This window comes from Geotrypetes seraphini, chromosome 2, assembly GCF_902459505.1.
Source record: "Geotrypetes seraphini chromosome 2, aGeoSer1.1, whole genome shotgun sequence".
NCBI lineage: Eukaryota > Metazoa > Chordata > Amphibia > Gymnophiona > Dermophiidae > Geotrypetes > Geotrypetes seraphini.
In genome coordinates this window covers 118,189,151-118,210,997 of record NC_047085.1, presented here as the reverse complement: position 1 = coordinate 118,210,997, position 21,847 = coordinate 118,189,151, and the positions used below count along the sequence as shown (strand labels likewise).

Here is a 21,847-nt window from a genome sequence, read left to right as displayed (position 1 = left end):
AGATGAACTTTATTGTTCCAATGAACCAAAAACAAAAACAGAACCCCCAAACCAATAAAGTGTTTTTTAATTTAAGCATCAGTTAAAACGCTGAAAAAGTTTATCTTTACTTAGGGGTCCTTTTATTAAGGCACGCTAACCGATTTAGCACGTGCTAAAGATTAGTGCCCGCTAAATACTAAGATGCCCATAATAATATAATGGATGTCTTAGTATTTAGCGCACACTAATGTTTAGCGTGCACTAAATCGGTTAACGCACCTAAATAAAAGGACCCATTAGCCATTCCACTTTTTTATTTAAGCCATGAGGATGATACGATTTCAAGTAAAACATCCACTGTTGTTCTCATGTTAGGAGTAAAGACTCCTTGTCACCAGTATACGTTTGGGCTATCTGTTCCAAAATACACAACCTGAGATCAGAGAACAGGTGGCTGAACTGAATGTGATGAGATATCATGGGAACTGTAAGTCATTTTGTGTTGAGACAGCTTTTATGCTCCACAAATCTAGTACGTATTGCCCGTATAATATATCCTATGTACATCAGTTTACATCCATACATCAAACTTGTTTCCTTTTCGAAACAGGTCAAGGATTGCCAACTAGATCCTCAGATGCTCCACTCCACGTTCAATTCGATTTCATAACGTTAAGCTTAATGTGCATTGTCTTCACCAGATCCTATTTTATAAATTCATATATTATCTATTTATTGACTTTATAAATAATTTTAACTTATCTTGATTCATTGAGAAGTGTGGTCTAGATGGATGGCGTATAACTATTAGGGACCGGGCCTTGAAAAAGCTCTCTTCAGCGAAACATGTTGGCAAAAGGAAGTCCCTAAGAAAGAGAGACTACAACTAAAAGATAAGTTAAAAATGAATTTATAAAATAGGATCCGGTGAAGACAATGCACATTAAGCTTAACATTATGAAATCGAATTGAACGTGGAGTGGTGCATCTGAGGATCTAGTTGGCAATCCTTGACCTGTTTCGAAAAGGAAACAAGTTTGATGTATGGTCATAGCTGAATGATTGTTGAATAAAATTTATGAACAAGGTGTTGTTAGTTGGATTGACATCAGTTTACATGGACATACTATCACGTATATTATATAAACGAGGCACATGTTGTTACATTCCGTGTAGACCTTGGTAATTGGATGAATCAATGTGTCTCCTTCCACAGTATTATCACATATATTACAACTCCCACAGCTTTATGATGACCCGAAACTAATCGGGGATGATGAGTGGATGAAAAATTTGATTTAATGACATAGTTGGACAAATTTTTCCCACATGTGTATGTATACATTTTTTTTCTTGGAAAAATGATATAATTGTAGCACATGTCAGTGCTGATGGATAGCCTAGGCTTGCATTGAATATGACATTTCATAGACTTGTTGAGTCAAATTTTGTCTGTGCGTGTTCCTTAGAAGTAAATCCCAGTTAGCCTACAAAGCATGCAAATATGCTTTTTGAATTATTGATTTTGGGTAACCCCTCCTTAGCAATTTTGATTTCAACAGTTTTGCTTCTGTTTGGAAAATCTTTCAAATTTATACAGATCCTACAAATTCATAAAAATTGACCTATAGGTAGTTGGACTTTTTTTTTCTGTGGATCGACTTGACCTTTGCCTCATCCTCCCTGACATTTTCTCTAAGGAAGATCAGCTCAATGGGGAAATCAGAGCAAATGTCAGGGAGGATGAGGCAAAGGTCAAGTCGATCCACAGAAAAAAAAAAGTCCTCATTACTGACCAATTCGATGAATCCTTAGTGGTTAACATTTCAGGCATTGAGTTGACTGAGGACCACTAAATAAGGGATTGTCCTTCGTGCCAACAGTGAAGTACGATCCCTTTCAGTTCTGCTGTGACATAGCCAAGTTAATTAGGAATTTGCAAGTCAAACTTTGTTTCCACTATAACCATAGAACAGGACACATCAATTTTTCATCCGATTTCCACATGGGTTCCTCCTGACCCAATGGATTCTAAGCTAGTAACATCAAGGGATCTGCTACTACATGACCTTGATAACATAGAAGCTAGTCCTATTTTCAAAAAAAATCATAAATACCATCCTTAGTGAGTTCTAGGCAATTCACTCTTTATAGCAGGATGCCAGAATTATAGTTAAACCAGCAGACAAAGGAGGTTCCAATGTCTTCCAGGAAAAGGAACAATATCACCAAGAAATTATATGACAGCTGGGTGACACTCAATGTTACATTCCACTAACTATGTTTATTCTCCAGAAGGAGATAAGCCTGGTGGTAGATGAGGCCTTCAGCAAAAATTTCATCACAAAAGTGGAAAGACACTTTTTGAAATATTCTACATTGTACCTAAAATTCATAAGTCAATTTTGCCACCTCCTGGGAGACCGATTGTGTCTCTCAGTGGCATCATTCTGGAACAGCTATCTAAATTCTTGGATCATTTTTTAAGACCATATGTAATTCAAGCTAGATCATATACAGTACTAGGGACACCACTCATTTTTTGAGGAGAATACAATCTATTTCAGACTTAAAATCTAGTGACTATTTGGTCACCTTAGAAGTGGTGTCCCTATATACCAGTAAACCACAACACCAAGGCTTTAGAAGTGGTGGAAATGGCATTAAACTCAAGGTCTGAGCCACAGAGAGTCCCTACTTCATTTCTGATGGAACTAGAAGCTTTTGTTTTTCTTTAAAAAAATTTTTCAAGTTTGATGACCAGTTCTTTCAGCAGTGTCAAGGCATTGCGATGAGTATGGCTACTGCCCCTAGCATTGCCAATCTATTTATGATTCAATTTGAGGAACATCATTTATATTGTGATCCCCAAGATTTGTTAACATCAAACACTGGATAAGGTTTGTTGACAACATTTTTTGTGTGTAGACAGCTTGCTTTATGGAAGTTCAGTTTGTAGTATGTTTGAATTCTTTGAATCTTAACCTCAGGTTCACAGTTACATCTGATGTAGAATATGTAGTTTTTTTTGGATACGAAAGTTTGGAAGAAGGATAAATATTTAAGGACAGCTGTATTTCACAAGAGGAATAACTTACTATCCTATACAAGCTGTAACCCCCAAATTCTAAAAACACCTTTACCTATAGGTCAATTATTATAAATTCATAGGATCTGTTCAAATTTGGAAGATTTTCAAACAGAAGTGGAACTGTTGAAATCAAAATTGTTAAGGAGGGGTTACCCAAAATTAATGATTCAAAAAGCATATTTGTGTGCTTTGTATGCTAACCGGGATTTACTTCTACGGGACATGCACAGACAACATTTTACTCAACAAATCTGTGTACTGTCATATTCAATGCATGCCCCATACATTCCTGTTTGCTAGCATTGAAGGCTTTTTTTTTTTCTTCACTCCCTGACTGCTTGTTATATATCTTCCCCTGCTAGGCTTGTAAGCTATGAAGGTTCTTGGCCACATTCCTTGCCCTAATTCTGGTTCCATTCCTGCAAGCTCTGTCCTCATCTGCACAAGCCTCAAACACTTTAGAATCATAAGCGTTTGAGGCTTGTGCAGTTAAGGCAGAACTTACAGGAATGGGGCAAAGACAGGAACATTGACAAAATGCACGGGGACGGGACATGGAAACAGAGTTCCTGCGGGGACGGGGGAAAATTTGTCCCCGTGTCATTCTCTAATTTTAAGCTATGAAGTTGACATCCTTAATCTAAAGCAAAGCCAGAGGAACAAAGATGCCAAGTTACCTAGTTCAAGGATGGAAATTTTGGACCAGTCCTGGTTTTGAACTTACATTCCAAAGCAGTGTGGGATTTATAGTGCCTGATTCTACTCATTGACATCAGTGCTACAGGTCCCATAGTGCCCCAGGATAGGGTGGTCAGAAATCCAGAACTGTACTGTCCCAAATATCCAGCCTGGAACTGGGTAACTTGGCCTCTCTGGAGGAAGAATTACACAGTGAGACTTAAACACAAGGGCGAGCCCTAGAAAAATTATTTTTGCTGTTCACTGGTTGTTGGCTAATGTTTGATAACCATTTGTGAGGAATCTGCCAAACACAGCTGGAAGGCTGCCCTTCATCATGGTTTAGCTAGTTCTCAAGGTAGGCATGTGGGGGGGGGCGCTAGTGAGCCCGGGAAGCGATGGCTGCCTGAGTGAGTAGCTCCCGCGCGAGGATTATTGAAAGCCCCGATATCAACTTTATCAGCCTCTCCCTTCGCGGCTCAGCGCGTCAATCGAGTGACTAAAAATAATGGCTTCAGGAAAAACGGGCAAACGGAGGAGTTTGGAGCCGGTTTCTCCCTCCAAACCTCCGTTAAAAATTGATGACGTCACCGCGGCCTCGTTGCTGGAGGAAATTCGCGCGCTCCGCTCCCTCATGGCTGAAAATAAATCGGTCACGGATGAGATCTTGTCGGAGATCTTCACATTTAAAGCGGAACTAGCAGATTTGAATGCTAGAATGGACACTGCTGAAACGAAGGTGGGTGTAAATGCTGAAAATATTAAAGTACTGCAAAGACAAGTGAAGAAGATTGCTCTGCTGGAAAATGAACTGGCAGACCAAAGTAATCGCTCACGGAGAAGCAATTTTCGAATACTTGGGCTACCTGAGGCTCGTGAGGGGAGAGATTTGATTAAATTCCTGGAAGATACTCTCCCTAAGATACTTACACTGAATTTCAAACACACGATTGAAATAGAACGGGCGCACCGCGTTCCTTCACAGATGCCCAAGGTTCCTGGTAAATATCCTAGACCAGTGATTGTTCGTCTGCTCCGGTATCCTCAAGTCCTTGAGATAAGATTATGCAGCAGGCTCGCGTCCAAGCACCTATCAAATTTGAAAGTCATTCCCTTTTATTTGTGCCTGATCTATGCAAACAAACAGCCAAGGCGCGGAAGCAGTTACTGGAATACAGACCTCGTCTGAAACAACTTGGGGCCAAATTTGGGATGCTTTATCCAGCTAAACTCCGGGTTACTTATAACAACTGTACCAAAGATTTTACACACCCTCATGAGCTGGCTGACTACCTGGAAAATTTAGTGCCCAGCACCATTGATGTCACCTAATGTGGTACTTTTTGCATACAGCATTATGATATCCTTTCATATTTCCCATCTGCTGTCATCTCCATGATGTGACTGAGTGTCCTTCTTGCTGACTATCTGAGTAACTGATATGTTGATAAATTTATACTTTACCATATACTTCTGTTTAAGATGTTTCCTCGCGTGGGTTGTATTTGCTCCTCCTCGCTCCACGAGTTTACTATCCCGTGGTTAACTTCCTTCATAGATAACGAGATGGTTTCTGTATCTCTTCTTATACTATCTCTGACAGTCATTTGTACTCCACAGTCATGCCTTACTTTTCTAATATGTTGCAGCTTAAATTTTGGTGCTAAATTGTACGTTCTGTGGTATATTGAATGTCATTGCACTGCTTAACCCTTAATGTTAAAGGGCTGAACAATCCAATCAAAAAAAAAAATACATGCTTACTTATCCAGGTATCAGGCAGACATCATTTGTTTACAGGAAACACACCTCACGGAACTAGAAGCCAAAAAATGGTTCTTCCCCTGGGCATACCCTGTTTTATGCTCTCCTGCCTTAGGGAAGAAAAATGGAGTGATGATGTTTATAAGGAAACGTCCTGATATCTCCATTGTGTCTCACCGAAATGATTCAGATGGCAGATGGATTCAGGTAGTTCTTGACATTGCTGATCTTAAACTCATGTTTTTGAATGTATATGGTCCTAATGTTGATGATGTGTCTTATTACACTGACTTGGCTGAAATACTAAACATGTATAGAGATCTTCACTGCATTATTGGGGGTGATTTTAATGTTATACAAGACCCACTGAAAGATAGAAAATCTAATATGTCATTCAAAAAATCCAAAAATTGGTTTTTACTACAAGACATCATCTCCCAGTTTCAATTAATAGACCCATGGAGAATTACTCACCTTGATGACACTGAATTTACTTTCTTTTCCACGCCTCACAATTCCTACTCAAGATTAGACTACTTTCTTGTGAGCCCGTCACTTATGAGATTCATAGATTTTACTGATATTAAAGAAATAAGTGTGTCAGACCATGCCCTAGTACAACTTAAGTTAACTGCGTGCGGTACTCGTATCTCTTCTTCAAGCTCCTGGCGATTCAACAATGCTCTTCTACAGGACCCTGCTTTTATTGAATATTTATCTAAGGCGATTGAGGAGTTTTTCACATTTAATGTTACTACTGAATCCAACTGGACTTATGTTTGGGATGCGTTCAAAGCTTATGTCAGAGGCTTTATCATCTCATTTTCTGCCTCCAAACGCAAAAAGGCCATGTCTGACTCACTCAAAATGGAAACCGAGATAAAAAACCTTGAACGATCTCATTACTTACATCCTAACAACATGATTATACTTAGCAAGTTACAGGCCTTACGTTATAATTACAACATCTCACTGAGTAGATCTGCTGCCAAACAGGTGTTTGCTAAATCTGCCACTTATTATGCGGAATCAAACAAGTGTGGCCACAGTCTTGCTAACTATCTAAAAGGAAGAGTGGATAAGACTACTATCTCCACGATTCGCTCTGGGGATAACTCATTATTGACTGATCCGCAAGATATTCTCTCTACTTTTCAAACTTTTTATGAGAAACTCTACACAGCAGAAGTAGACCCTTCAATGCATCCTGCAGGATTCCTTACTCAGTTACCACATGATTGTGTTGAGGACTCGGACAACTCAATTTTATGTCAAGATCTCACTGTTAGTGAACTGCAGGAAGTTATCAAGTCTATGGCAAAGGATAAAAAGCCTGGACCAGATGGTCTTACAATTGAATTTTACCTAGCCTTCGCTGCATTATTATTACCTTATCTGCTGGACTTCTTCAACTACCTTATTTCATCGGGAGATGTGAGGGGTTCCTTCACCGAAGCTTCAATAATCGTGTTACTCAAACCGAATAAGGATCCATTGGATGTTTCCAACTATAGACCTCTATCGATGATTAATACCGATGCAAAAATATACGCTAAACTGCTAGCCACAAGACTCCAAAGAGTTCTTCCCAAAATCATTTCTGCAGACCAGAATGGCTTCTTAGCCAATAGACTATCTAATAATAACACTCGTACTTTTCTCAATGTTATAACTCACGCCCAAACTGTGGATGAACCTCTGGTTGCAATGAGTCTTGACGCAGAGAAAGCGTTTGATAGGATCGAATGGTCTTACCTATTTCAGGTACTACAATGGTTTGGCTTTCAACCTGCTTTTATTAACATGATCAAGATATTATACAAGGCACCGACTACTAGGATATATATCAATGGCTCCTTTTCTACTCCTTTTTCTCCGGCAAGAGGTACTCGACAGGGTTGTCCCCTGTCGCCCTTATTATTTAACATGGCATTGGAGCCCCTGCTCATTGCACTAAGAGCCCATCCTGCCATTCATGGAATCAAATGCACAGAGCGAGAACTCAAATTATCGGCCTATGCGGACGATGTGCTGCTGTACGTCACGGTTGACTCCATCCAATATGTTCTGAAAACTATTGATTCTTACTCTAGTATATCTGGTTATAGATTGAACTTATCTAAAACAGAAGTGATGGCATTGAACTCTCCTGAAGCGTATGAAACCATTCAAAAGCTTGGCCTACGATGGACGGGAAGGAAAATTAAGTATCTTGGTGTTTATTTTTCTCCTTCTATTGAAGAAACTGTTCGTTGTAATGCAGAACATCTGGTCGCCTCTGTCAGCAATCTCACCAATCGCTGGTCACCTCTCCGTCTATCGTGGTGGGGTAGACTGGATATGATTAAGATGATGATTGCCCCTGTTGTGAATTATACTCTGAATATGATCCCAGTCTACCTACCAAGAGCCACCTACAAACATGTTGAAACCTTGCTCTCAAGATTTTTGTGGAACAACTCAACGCCTCGCATTAGCCTTCAGAAATTAAAGAAAGACAAACTGGATGGAGGCGTTCGATTTCCTAGTTTCTATGAATACCATACTGCTATGTTGCTAACTCAGGGGTCGCACTTGATCACTGCGAATCCCTCCTCGAACATGCCAGCCTGGGTAATGCTTGAAAATAATCATACGGATGTTGACATCTTTTGGTCTACTTTTACTGAATCAACAGCAACCACCTTCCTTGAACCACTCAAATCTACTAAATTGGCCCTTAAATATATGGACAATTTACTAAAAACTAAATGGGAAGATACTCTTTATGTTTACTTGTGGAACAATGCCAAAATTAAAATACAAGGCAAATCTGTCAATTGGACTATATGGAAGAGAGCTGGTATTTCTTTCCTCAATCATCTGTATTGTGATAGCTCATGGATACCTTTTGATTCCTTACGTCTAACTTATAACTTACCTCAAACTCATTATTATAGATGGTTGCAATTATGTCATGCCATAAAAGCGGGCTACAACCTATCTGCTTCTCAAGCTATAAAACCTTCCATATGGAGATTATATGACTTAATGGCATGCAAGCCCAAGGGGCATTCTGCTGCGTGGTACGCCATCCTCAACGATTTGAATACTTCCTCAACTCTGAGTCTATGGGACGTATGGTCACAGGACACTGGCCTTACCATTAGTCAATCGACTCGTCCCAGAATTTGGAAAGAAATCTATTCATCACTTCATTCCTCATCGATTCAACAATCCATGTTTTATTTATTACATAGAGCCTTTTGGACACCTTCCAAACTTGCGAAAATCCCTAATTCTGATGTCTCTTGCTGCTGGTCGTGCAAGTCTCATAAGGGAACTTTAGATCACATGATATTTTATTGCCCTCCGGTTAATACGTTCTGGATTAGAATCTGGAAGACTGTTTCTGTGATCTTTGGATTTCAGGAAGAGTTATCCCTGGCAATAATAATGTATGGTAGATATGGATTGCGTACTCAGCTTGCTGACTCTGATGCAAAATTGCTGAGATGCTTGTTGATGGTTGCCCTAAAACTTGTGCTCACTAATTGGAAGCATGCTGACAATTTGTCATATAACCTATGGTGGAATAATGTTTGCTTAATAATGAGATATGAAAACCATTTTGCTGAAAAAAGAGGTACTTTACGTACACATGATGCTGTTTGGCATTTATTGTCTTCTTATTGTGACTCTTTAACCCAACTAGCCTGAAACGATATACTGCTGTTACTACTATTTTATGCTGCACTTGCTCAATGATTGCATACTTGTACTATTAACACCTTGTACTTTTGACTATAATTTTTCTCCCTATGACTGTCACTTTCCTGTTCTCTACTTTGACTTGTTATCATTATGTATGACTCGGTCATGTATTGCTTTTCTGTTAAACTGAAAATTAATAAACATATTGAACTTAAAAGGTAGGCATGTGAACATGTGAACATAATGCAAGTTTATCTAATAAAAGAGGATGTCTATTAAGTATAAGTTGTCCTGTACTGTAGATAGAGTTGAAACTAAGCCATGAATTTTTGAAGAAAGCAAACCAGGGGGATTTTACTTGCAGTCCTGATTAGAGGCTAAAGACTCTGCAGCTTGGGAATAATTAGTTCAGATGTGGGATTTTGACAGGGGAATATATAAAGAAATTTTGAGGGATGTTTTTTTCTCAGGGGGGGGGGAGGGAAGAGGGAGTAGATTTGGGACGTGACCTGTATTCTGCATAAAAGTCTAGGGGCTCCTTTTAAGAAGATGTATTAGGGGCTTAATGTGCGGAAAAACGTGCGCTAAATTGCCACACACGCTAGCCGCTACCGCCTCCTTTTGAGAAGGTGGTAGATTTTCGGCGTGCGCTAATCCGGTGCGTGCGATAAAACCGCTAGCGTACTTTCGTAAAAGGAGCCCTAAATGCCTGATGCCTGCGGTCAAGCAATAACAGGAATACCCTGAGTGGAACAAAGATAGTTTTCCATCTGGGATGGTGATACTAATTTAGTTATTAATTTGTTTTGACTAGCTGATGCATTTAAATTTTGTGAAATCAAGGAATTGTGTCTAAAATATACTAAGAGCCAGTCAATCTGGAAGCTGTGAGTAGAAGCAGACAGTTTTTACTTTGTGCTCACAAGATATTCTGTACTCAAGAAGTTTAAATTGGCTCTCTGTGAATGGATAAGGTAATAAAGGCACATATTCATATAACACAACTATGCAGCGTTGTTTCCTTCTCTGAATACTGGGTGCTTTATCTTGTAAAAGTCCACTAGAGCTCCTCCAGACTTCTGGCAATCTCAGCAAGATCCCAGAAGGCCACCACCAGGGGGCAACAATATGAAGTACACTTCCCCCTCCCCATTCGCAGTTCCTGCACTCGCGGTTTCATATAATCACAATTTTTTCTGGGGAGGGGGAAAATTTAAAAAACAGTCTTAATTTTTAAAAAATTCATCTTTTTTTCCTCCTTGCCGCCTTCCCGGTGTTACCTGGTGGTCTGGAGGGCTTTCGGGCAGGAGCGATCTTCCTACGCTCCTGCCCCGTGCAGATCGCCATGAGGAAATGGCTGCTGGGAGTTCCCGTAGTCTCCCTATAGCCATTTCCTGATGGCGATCTACATGGGGCAGGCGCGTAGGAAGATCGCTCCTGCCCCCAAAACCCTCTAGACCACCAGGTAAGGCCGGGAAGGCGGCAGGGAGGTGGGGGTGGGTCAGAGCCGGGTAATCACGGTTTTTCGGCATTTGCGGTCTGGCTCTGCCCGTATCCCTCGTGAATGACGAGGGAGAAGTGTACTGTACACAGTATATTCTCAAAGTCTTAAAACACATGGGGCTCCTTTTACAAAGACGCGCTAGTGGTTTTAGTGCACGCTTAGTGCGTGCTAAAATGCCACATGCGCTAGCCGCTACCGCCTCCTTTTAAGCAGGCGGTAATTTTTCGGCTAGCGCACTAATCCTGTGCGTGTGCTAAAAACGCTAGCGCATCTTTGTAAAAGGAGCCCATGGTAAAATTTCATTGTGTCAATATCATTTTTTGTTATACAAATAATCACTAGGACAAACAGGAGCTATAAGTGAGTGACAGGAATTTTAAGAAGAGGATCCTTGATAGATAGATTATTGCATCTATTAACTGCAATTAGAGTCGTTCTGTCTAACTGGGACCTATCAGCTGTTGAATATATGACATTGTGGAATACAATGTATGACTGCAACATTTGAATGCATAGCAGCTGAACGTAAGAATACTGTCAAATCCTTTGAAAAACTTTGGATATATCATACTACTTAGTAATACTATATTAATGTACTTACAATGGATCTTGTTATTACTTTCATCTAATTTTTTTCACAGACTCTCTTTTACATTCAACCTATTTGCAGGGTCAGTTGTGAACTAATGACACTTTCTTGACACTCATAACCATTATTTTATTTATTTCTTCCATTTGTGCGTCGCACATACCTATACAAGCTCTAGGCGACATTAGAGGGGAAGGGGTTAGAAGAGGGTAGGGAGGACTATGGAGGGCAGGAAGGAGTGGAGAGGAGAGAAGCCTGTAGAATATTTTATAGAAATTCCATTGTAGCACCATCTATGTAAATGATATCTAAATGAATTAAAGTAATATGTAGAAAGGAATAGAAGGGAGGAACTGTTAAACAATAGAATTCAGTTAATAAAATAAAAAGATTAGGGGTAAAAACAATGGAATAAAGTTTAAAATAATTCATAAACTGGAAGAAAAAAATGAAAAACAAAATCAAATAAGTCTGGCAGAAGTCTAATTTCCTGAAGCAGCTCTGTTGCCTCAGCATATTTTAAATAATCCCAACGTCAAAAGTCCAGACGGGACAGATATCAGCTCGGGCTTTCCAGCTGCTGCAGCCCCGACTCATCGCTTCCAGGCAGAAGATGCACAGAGAGAAAACAATCCAGTGCCAGGCCGCACTGCTCTCGGTGGGCGGCGGATGCTCATGGGCAACTCCCAAAAATACAGCACTCTGCCTCCATCGGACAACCGTGAGGAGGAGTCCACGGCATGGTCCCACTCCACCGATCTGGAGACATTGTATGGTTAATGATGCTGTATTTTATATTTACTATAAAACCTAATAAAACTCACTGAACTTAAAAAAAGAAGAGGATCCTAATGACAGATACATCTAAAATTATAAGGTAAACTCATTTTGGCCAGAAAAAAAAGAAGTCCCCCTTCCACCACCCACCACCACCACCACACCACAGAAGATAAAATTTAGAGGAATGAGGACAGTTACTTTGTTTTAAATAAAAGTAGTGTGCCTTTCACATAAGCATCTGAAATTGTTGAAAACAAGACATGACTGTTTAACAACTATAAACCTCGTTCAGTACCATTAAGTAGCTGTCTTGCTTTGACCAGTGTATTCCAAAGCCTGAGCTATATGCAGAGCCGATTAGCCTTGATACAAGATTAAGCTAATTGAAGCTGATGTTTTTAGGCTGGCTGGTTTAGAATAACACCAGCAGGGGTCTCTTCGCTCAGCATTGCCTACCCCAAGAAATTATATTCATTAAAATCTGCAACAACAGACTGGCAAGACTTTTTTATTTTTAATGGAATGCAATGTCAGGTGAGTATGGAAAAAACCCCAACCCATACTATAGGCCATTTATGAGTGGAGTAGTGGGCTTAGATGTGATTATTTGGCGGGAGAGTGTAATCGTGTAGCTTCATTTCATATTCTTCAGATATGAGCCCTCAGCAAGGGCTCCGATATCTAAACTAAACCTTAAGTTTGTATACCGCATCATCTCCATATAAATAGAACTCGGCATGGTTTACAGGTAATTCAATAAATGAGGGAAGGACATAATAAGAAATTAGAGGTTATGAAGAGGATAGCTAGCTTTACATTTGAAATAGATAGCTTTACGTTTGGGAGAAAAGCCAGGTTTTCAGATGCTTTTGGAATAATTGGAATGAGCCTAGGTTCTGCAGCGGGGCAGGGAGGTTATTCCAAAGCTCAGTGAATTTGAAGAAAAGGGATTTCCCTAATTTACCTGCATACATGTCCCCTTTTAATGAGGAGAAAGATAGTTTAAGTTTGTGGGCGGATCTGGTAGTGTCAGGTCTCGAAGAATTCCAGGATAGTGGAATTAGGGGAGGAAGAATGCCATGTAGGATCTTGAATATTAGGCAGGTACATTTAAAGTGAATCCTAGAAATCACCGGAAGCCAATAGAGAGCAAAATCAGTGTGAATTTCTGAAAATGGACAATTGCAGTAACATGAACAGACAGGTTGGACAAGATGAATGGAAACTGTTTTGTTTATATGGTATGAAGACTTATTCTGAGCCATAGCAATTTGGAGTTCTGGATCCCATGTAATTATAAAGGTATAAGCTAATATCTGGTTCATTTGAAACACAGCCCTCAAACCAGTGATCATCTTACTCTCTATGGGTTTCTGTAGTCTAAACTAAAAGTAAAAACAAAAGGTTTGGCCTTGTTTTCCCGTTTCCCTTCTTTGTTATTGTACTGCAAAAAAAAAATCAGGTGAAAATACAAAAAAGGAAGCATTTTTTTTTCATCTGTAATAAAAAATGAAAAATGTTTTAGGCAAATAAGTAGGTCAGAAAGTTCTCTTGAATACTGACCTTAAGAGCATGTTGTATAGATGCAAAACATCAGCATGTCCTTTGATCTTAAATGTATAAGTCAGGAGATAGCCAAAAGTTACATGTTTTTTGTGGGAGGAGACTTAAGGTAGGACCTTGGCAGAAAAAAAAAAGGAAAATGGTAAAATTCATATGCTGTCTGTATAACTAAAATATCCAAAAGCCAATACATGAACAGTAGGTATAAGTAGAGGACCAGATTAGTAGTTAGAGCCTGGGGTTTGCCATCTAGAAGTGCCCAATTCAAATTCCATTGCTTTTCCTTGTGATTTTGGGCAAGTCATTTAGGGATCCTTTTCGAAAGCTGCAGTGTCGAGTCCTGGTGCGGCAAATAAGATACAGCCCATAGAAACTGAATGGGCTGCGTCACATTTGCCGCTCAGAAATCGCTACTGCGGCTCTGCGAAAGGGTCCTTTAATCTTCTATTGCCTCAGGTACAAAGTTAGGTTGAGAGCTCTCAAGGGAAAGAGAAATACCTAGTATACCAGAACGGTTAATTCATAATGAGCTACTACTAAAAAAAAAGTGTGAGCAAATCCAAATTTAAACAAAAAAATAAAAATTTGTATGGATAAGAAATTAATATAAGGTTAGGCATTGATATTCAGTGTTGGCACTGATATGAACCAATGCTGAAAATTAATATGAATTTTTTTTATCTGTTGTAAATTAGGCAGTCAATGGCTTGCTGAAAATGTAACTTCTCTCAAAGTCATAAGAGGTATGATGTTATGGGCATATATGCGTGATAGTCCGGTTAGCAGAAAGTACCTAATCAAAAGTATCAATGGTACTTTTAACACCTTTTTATTTATGTATTTGTTAGGATTTTTTTTAAAGAAATACATCCACTGTGGTGTACAGCAAGTATAATCCAGGCATAGGAAACAAACAATTACAGCAGTAACATATTCAAATAGTGCGCATTATGACATAGGCATACTTTTACAAAACTGCGCTGCTGAGCAATACACTAAGGCAGTGTTCTTCAGCCACCGGGTTCGTGGACCGGTGTCGGTCCGCAGAAATTTTTTACCGGTCCACAGGGCCGGCACGTCCATCGGGCAGAAGACAGTGTTCTTCAGCCGCCGGTCAACGTGGCATCTTCGGGCCGGCTCCCTGAGTGCTGCAGTGCACAAAGCCGTGGGAAAAGGATCCTACGCGCGTCCTGCGCCTGAACCGGAAGCCTTTTCATCGCAACATCAAAGAGAAGGCTTCCAAATGAGGCATGGGACGCGTGCGAGGAGCCGCTGCCCACAGTTTTGTGCACTGCAGCACTCAGGGAGCAGGCCCGAAGACGCCGCGTTGATCGTACTGTGGACCGGCCCGAAGATAACACCGGGGGGGGGGGGGAGGGGGGCAGGCCAGAAGGCAAGGCACAGCATGGAGGGAGAGAGACAACAACGGTAGGGGGAATGCTTTTTATTTTTTTATTTAGTGATTGAATTACATCTGCTGTCTGTTCAGGATGAAATGCATTTATTTCTTTTCCTCTGGGGTTGAACTGCTTGCAGAGTCTTGCATTTTAGGGTTTGTTTGTAAATATTAGTACTTTCAGTTTTTGGTCCTGCATTTGCATGTGGTTATCTGTTTTCTGGTAGGAATGAATGTTGAAAAGCATACAGTGTGCTCTGTGTATTTTAATTTTGTGGTTAACCATTATGTGTTGTTAATTCAATTATATTGTTTGTACATATGAAAAATGAATGGAAAAAATGGTGTTACAATTAGTACTATTATGGGGGCGGGGTCTGGGGCGGAGATTGGGTGGAGATGGGCATGATTTAGCCCAGTGTTCTTCAAGTGCCGTTCCACAAAATAATTATTTTGTTTCCACCGGTCCATAGGTGTCAAAAAGTTGAAGAACACTGCACTAAGGCCCAGATTCTATGAAAAGACACCTAAACTTTGACACCTAGATCGGTGCACCTAGCCGATTTAAGTGCCTAACTTACCCCCCCTCCACCTGTTTTACTAAGCTGTGGTAGAGGTTTCTACCATGACCCGGAGCGCTAAATGCTCTGACGCTCATAGAAATCCTATGAGCACTGGGCATTCTGGGCTGCGGTAGAAACCTCTACCACGGCTAAGTAAAAGAGGGTCTTAATTATTTAAAAAACTTAAATGGCACCTATCATGAGCAATTAGCAGTTCATAATTGGCTTAAATTAAAATTAATCGGATGGTAGGTGCCTAGCTTGTCTAAGGTACCTAGTTCTAGTCCAAGTTGCCTACCAGAAAGTAGACATGATTAGGGGTGCCTAAACTGGACTTGGGTGTCATGGGAGTGGGCTTAGGGATCTATCAAATTGGAGTCTTAGACCACTCCCAGTGCATTCCAGAATGCACTGGGAATGAGGCCTATGACTCTAGTTGGCCAAGGTGCCAAAAGCTCCCCCTTTGGGAGGCGCCTTAGGTGCCTGGGCCAATCAGGGCCTTTAGCCCTTTCCCAGGCAGGGGAAGGCCCACCATTCTGAAGAGGCGGGACTGACGGCCAGAGGGAGTGGGCGTCCCTAAGGCCAGCCTTCCCGAAAAAGGTCCGGTGGGTCCGGGTGGGTGTGTTTGGGAGGAGTTGCAGCAGGAGGGATTTGGCATCCCTCCTGCCGGGGATGTTAGGGGTTGCCAGCAGGAGGGAGTGGGCATCCCTCTTGCCAGGGATATTAGTGGGGAGGGGTGGTAGCAGGAGGAATTCGGCATAATACTTTATTCATCAGTCTATGAGATTGTGCTTTTTCCTGTGGATAATTCCTTTTTGATCCCATACACCATCTTTAAAGAAATTAGTGAGATACACAAGTCACTTAATCCCCCATTACCCCAGGTACATTAGATAGAGTTTGAGCCCACCAGGACAGTTAGGGAAAAATGGATGAGTATCTGAATGTAAACCACTTAGGCTATAAATAGTACAGTATATTAATACTAAAAATAAATAATACATACAGTGCAATCCAAAATAGTGTTAGCATTGGTCTTTATAAGGGTAATTTTATAACCAGGTGCCTAGTTTAAGGTAGCCAAATGTGTCCATTTTTGGCCTATTTTATAAAGATAAGCAGGCACCTTTATGTAAGGGTTCTTCAAAAAGGTTTCCACACTTTCATATTTTTGCGGGAAACGGTTGGGGCAGGAGAAGTGGTGTGTCATAGAATGTCATGTGACTAGTCAGTCAGGCAAGTTGGCTCACCTTATGTGGAAAAGTGATGTAATTTGTTTTTCAGATATTTGGTAAATAGTGTTTTAAAAAAAATAAAAGTGTGGAAACCATTTGAAGAGCCCTCGTAAAATACTGCTAAGTGGCAAAAACTAATGATGATTACTTACATTATCCATAGAGCTGGTGTAAATGAGCATGCCTACAGTTTACAAATGTGTGCACGAGGCATAACAAGCAGAAAGGAGGAGGTGATAATGTCCTTCTATAACTACTGATGAGGCCCCATTCGGAGTACTATTTTAAGTTATGGAGGCCTTATCTTAGTAAGGATATAAAAATACATGAAGCTGTTCAAAGAATGGTGGCAAAATGGTAAGGGGTTTGTCTATAAGACATATGAGAAGAGCAATACTATACCTAGGTACGCCCTCACCTAGAGTACTGCGTCGCCATACATGAAGAAGGACACTGTACTACTCGAAAGGGTCCAGAGAAGAGCAGCTAAAATGGTTAAGGGGCTGGAGGAGTTGCCGTACAGTGAGAGATTGGAGAAATTGGGCCTCTTCTCCCTTGAAAAGAGGAGACTGAGAGGGGACATGATTGAAACCTTCAAGATAATGAAGGGAATAGACTTAGTTGATAAAGACAGGTTGTTCACTCTCTCCAAGATAGAGAGAACGAGAGGGCACTCTCTAAAGTTGAAAGGGGATAGATTCCGTACAAACGTAAGGAAGTTCTTCTTCACCCAGAGAGTGGAAGAAAACTGGAACGCTCTTCCGGAGTCTGTTATAGGGGAAAACACCCTCCAGGGATTCAAGACAAAGTTGGACAAGTTCCTGCTAAACTGGAATGTACGCAGGTGAGGCTGGATTCAATTAGAGCAGTGGTTCTTAACCCTGTCCTGGAGGACCACCAGGCCAATCGGGTTTTCAGGATAACTCTAATGAATATGCATGGAGCAGATTTTGCATGCCTGTCACTTCCATTATATGCAAATCTCTCTCATGCATATTCATTAGGGCTAGCCTGAAAACCCGATTGGCCTGGTGGTCCTCCAGGATAGGGTTGGGAACCACTGATTTAGAGAAGTGGTCTTTGACCTGGGGGCTGCTGCATGAGCAGACTGCTGGGCACGACGGACCACTGGTCTGACTCAGCAGCGGCAATTCTTATGTTTTTATGTAGGACTGAATGGGCCAGGATAGAAAAAAAATAAGATGGGCCCCTTTTACACCAAGGTAGAGGGGACCTGGGGGGACCCCTTTTCAAGCTCCAATTTAAAAAAATCCTGAAAAAAGCAAACACATTCCAGACCTATATAGAAAAGCTGTCATAATAAAAGAAATAGAAACTGAAATGCAAGATATCAGAGTTGCACATTTCCCAAAGCTGACATTTTACAATTAATACATTCAGAAAGCAAAAAACCTTTTTTTTCTACCTTTATTGTCTGAGCTTTGTTTTGATTCCAGTGTCTCTTCACTTTTTCTTTGCGGGGGGAGGGGGGGTCTCTCTCTTTCCAGGGTTTCCTGTCCTTTTGACATTTCTTCTCTCTCTCTCTGTCCATTATTCCTTTCTGGCAAGATATGCTTTTATTGGTATTTGTTATAAAATGTCTTTTTATGATTTTCTAGAAACCAAATAGGATTTGCCTTTGGCTGAAGGAAATCTTTTGATATTTCTATCTTCTTTTTTTTCTAGAGGACAGTAAAAATGAGTGAAACTACTTCATCAGATTTCTCTATGGCTCAGCCAAACTTCTCAGGGAGTTACCGTTTTCCATCATCACACCCCTCCAATCTAACAGAACGTGTTGCAGCTAAGCGGATCTCTTTCTACAAAAGTGGTGACCCGCGCTTTCATGGGGTCAAGATGGTGGTCACGAATCGTTCCTTTAAAACATTTGACGCATTGCTAGACAGCTTGTCAAAGAAAGTACCATTGCCTTTTGGGGTAAGGAATATAACTACACCAAGAGGGGTACATCACATTACCAATCTGAATGAACTCGAAGATGGCAGATCCTACATTTGTTCTCAGCAAAGGAAGATTAGGCCCATTAACATTGAGCTGGCTAGGAAAAAGCCATTAATGTGGAAGAGCAGCAGACCTCCGAGTGTTCGTCATCGTCGTACAGTGCCATTAATCAAACGGAATGAAGTCAGTCCTTTTCCTCAGGGAAGCACTGTAGCAAGAAGAGTTTCTAAAAAAATGGTTGTTTTCAAAAATGGAGATGTTGGCATAAAACATACTGTGGTTTTGAACATGAAAACTATGCAGAACTTCAATGCTTTTCTGGATTACATGACTGAAATTATGGAGTATCCAATTGTCAATTTATATACCACAGATGGCAGAAAGGTAAGATTCAATAATAGTTAAGGTCCTTATTTTAGAAAGCCTAATTCTGTTATGCATGTGTAAATACTGACCACATGTATTTGCATATCACACACACTTATGTAAAACCTGATTTTAGAAAGTCATTTTTTTCACATGTATGTCTGCCCTATCTGTAGATTGAAAGAGGGCATGGTTTGGATATCACTCATTGTGACTAAAATCTACATGTGTATCCCCTATTTCACATAAGTAATAGACATGTGTGAGACACCTCACATATTGGGATTTATACCTGTTTCACAGATATTTCAACAGTGCACAGAGGAGGCAATTCTTTAACAATTAGGTGTCCCTATAATGCACAATGGGAGCATATTCTGTTATGACACCTGGAGACCCAAATGTCCTTATAGAATACTAGCTGTAAAGATATTCTTAACATACGAAAATGGAATGTATCTAATCTAATCTAGTAATCTAATCCTTAGGTTTGTATACTGCATCTTCTCCAAGTTCGTGGAGCTCGGCGCGGTTTACAGGAGATGAAATAGGAAGGAACTACAATAAAGGGTTAGAGGTCGAAGTATGAAGAATATTTAGAGGACTAGGGAAGCCAGATATGAAGAGATTTTGAGGACTTGGGATACCAACTTGGAGAGAGCTGAAGCATGAATCATGAAAAATTGGAAATTGTTAAAGATCAAAAGGAAAAAAAACCTAAATTGATTTGATAGGGATCAGTGAACTCAAATGGACAGGATACAGTCATTTTCAATCAAACGAGCATTGGATCTGCTACCCTGGTCATGAATCACACAGGAAAAATAGCATTCATTCTCAACAATAAGCTTTCAAAGACGGTACTAAAGTCCAATGTTATCAAAGCTTTAGCATGCTCTAAATGTTAAGATGCCCATTTTTTACCTGTGGGCTTTTTAACATTTAACAAACTGAGGCCTGGATGCACAAAGCTTTGGGCAGCCTGGCAATGGCTCAGCACAATAGCATATAAATCAGGTGCCTATCTTAATTTTTTAATTGGTTCAATCAGCGCCGTTAATTGAACAGCGCCATTAAAAACAATTTTAAAAATTAATTTTGGGATGTCTACCCCAAGGTGTCTACCTGAAATGTAGATGTGTTTAGGGGCAGAGTCTGAGCCTGGAATGAGTTAGGTGCTGGTATTTAAACCAAGAAAACACTGGCCTAATATACCAGTGCTTAAGTTAGAGATGTCTACTGATGCTTATCTCAAGTTAGGTGCCACAAGCCTGACGTTTGAAGATCACACTAACGCTCAAGTCAAAAAATGCTTTCTCACTTTATGGAAACTTCGTACCATTAAACATTACTTTGATTTCTTCTCCTTTCGACTGCTGGTTCAATCCCTGATCTTAAGTACCTTAGACTACAGCAATATTATATACTTGGGATCTCTCACGAAAACCATCAAACAACTGAGAATCGTCCAAAATGCTGCAGTCCATCTCATTTATGGCCTCAAGAAATCAGACCTTGTAAGCCCAACCTATCTGTCTCACCAATTCGAATTCCCAGGCACAACTAATACCTACAGTACCTACTTGTTCGCTTTTCCATCCCTAAAAGGCTATATCTACAAGAGATACCTTGATAGAACATTATCATTCCAAGCAGGCAAATGGAACAAATGTTTAACCAACTTCATCTCAAACACACTTTCATACCAAACATTTAGGAAGTCAATCAAAACTTATCTCTTTGACAAATTTCTCTGAGCCACACTTCAGCCTTGATGTACTTCCAAAACATTTCCAGATAAACTTTACTAAACTTAACATGCCAATGTAATTTCGAAAGTTCTCTGTAATTTTGCTGTCTGTATACAGTCTCTTCTCCTGTAAACCGCTTAGAACTGTTTGTGGTATGGCGGTATATAAAAATAAAGTTATTATTAGGATTCTATAGAAAGCGCCTAACTTTGAATGACATGCAGCAGGTGCCATTTCTGTAGGTGCCTACTGTTTTTGGCACTGTTTTTAAAATCAGGCCCTTACAGGGAAATTCTATAACAAGCGCCTCAATTTAGGTGTTGGTAGGCACCCTGATTTATGGTCTATCCACATCAGAAGAATAAAAGCAGGATTAGACCAGCCTCTCACTGCAGGCCTGGTGCTTTGTGATAACCTAAGTATGAGCTATACAATACTTCACATTACCATACTGGAATAATATTTTGCCAACACTTACCATACAAGAAAAATAAATGGAGTCTGATATTCAGCTGGTGCTGATCAGCTTTTTGTTGACTACTGCCAATGTTATACCTGGAAATTAAATGCTGGGCCATGTCCAGGTTTTGGCACTGAATTTCCAGGTGTATGGAACTGGTGAAAACATAGCTGATTAAGTGCAATATTTGGTACTTAACCAGCTATGAAAATCAACCTAAAGATAGGACTGTATTTTATACAGTCTATTTTATGTAGTTATCCTAGTCGCTTCAGTGCTGAAAACTAGCACTTAAGTGGTTAAGGCCTGGATTCTCTATACAGCGCTGATATTGGTGACTGCCTAAAAAGTGGCTGCCGATCGCGTGCCAGTCATGCGCCGGCGCTCTATATAGAATCGCATCTCTAGGAAAGAAAGGTGCCGGAATTGTAGGCCAGGGTTTTCCAGGCCTATATTTTCGGCACCAATCC

General features: G+C 40.3%; 1 protein-coding gene across 2 annotated transcripts in view; it reads left to right on the top strand.

The window, feature by feature from the left end:
- RP1 (RP1 axonemal microtubule associated) overlaps positions 1-21,847 on the top strand; it is a 627,806-nt gene that overhangs the window by 81,747 nt on the left and 524,212 nt on the right. For both annotated transcript variants that reach the window (XM_033933654.1, XM_033933653.1), the window contains exon 2: positions 18,525-19,184. In XM_033933654.1, the coding sequence (XP_033789545.1) occupies positions 18,537-19,184 (648 nt within the window). In that variant the 5' untranslated portion in view covers positions 18,525-18,536. The remainder of the gene's footprint in view (positions 1-18,524; positions 19,185-21,847) is intronic.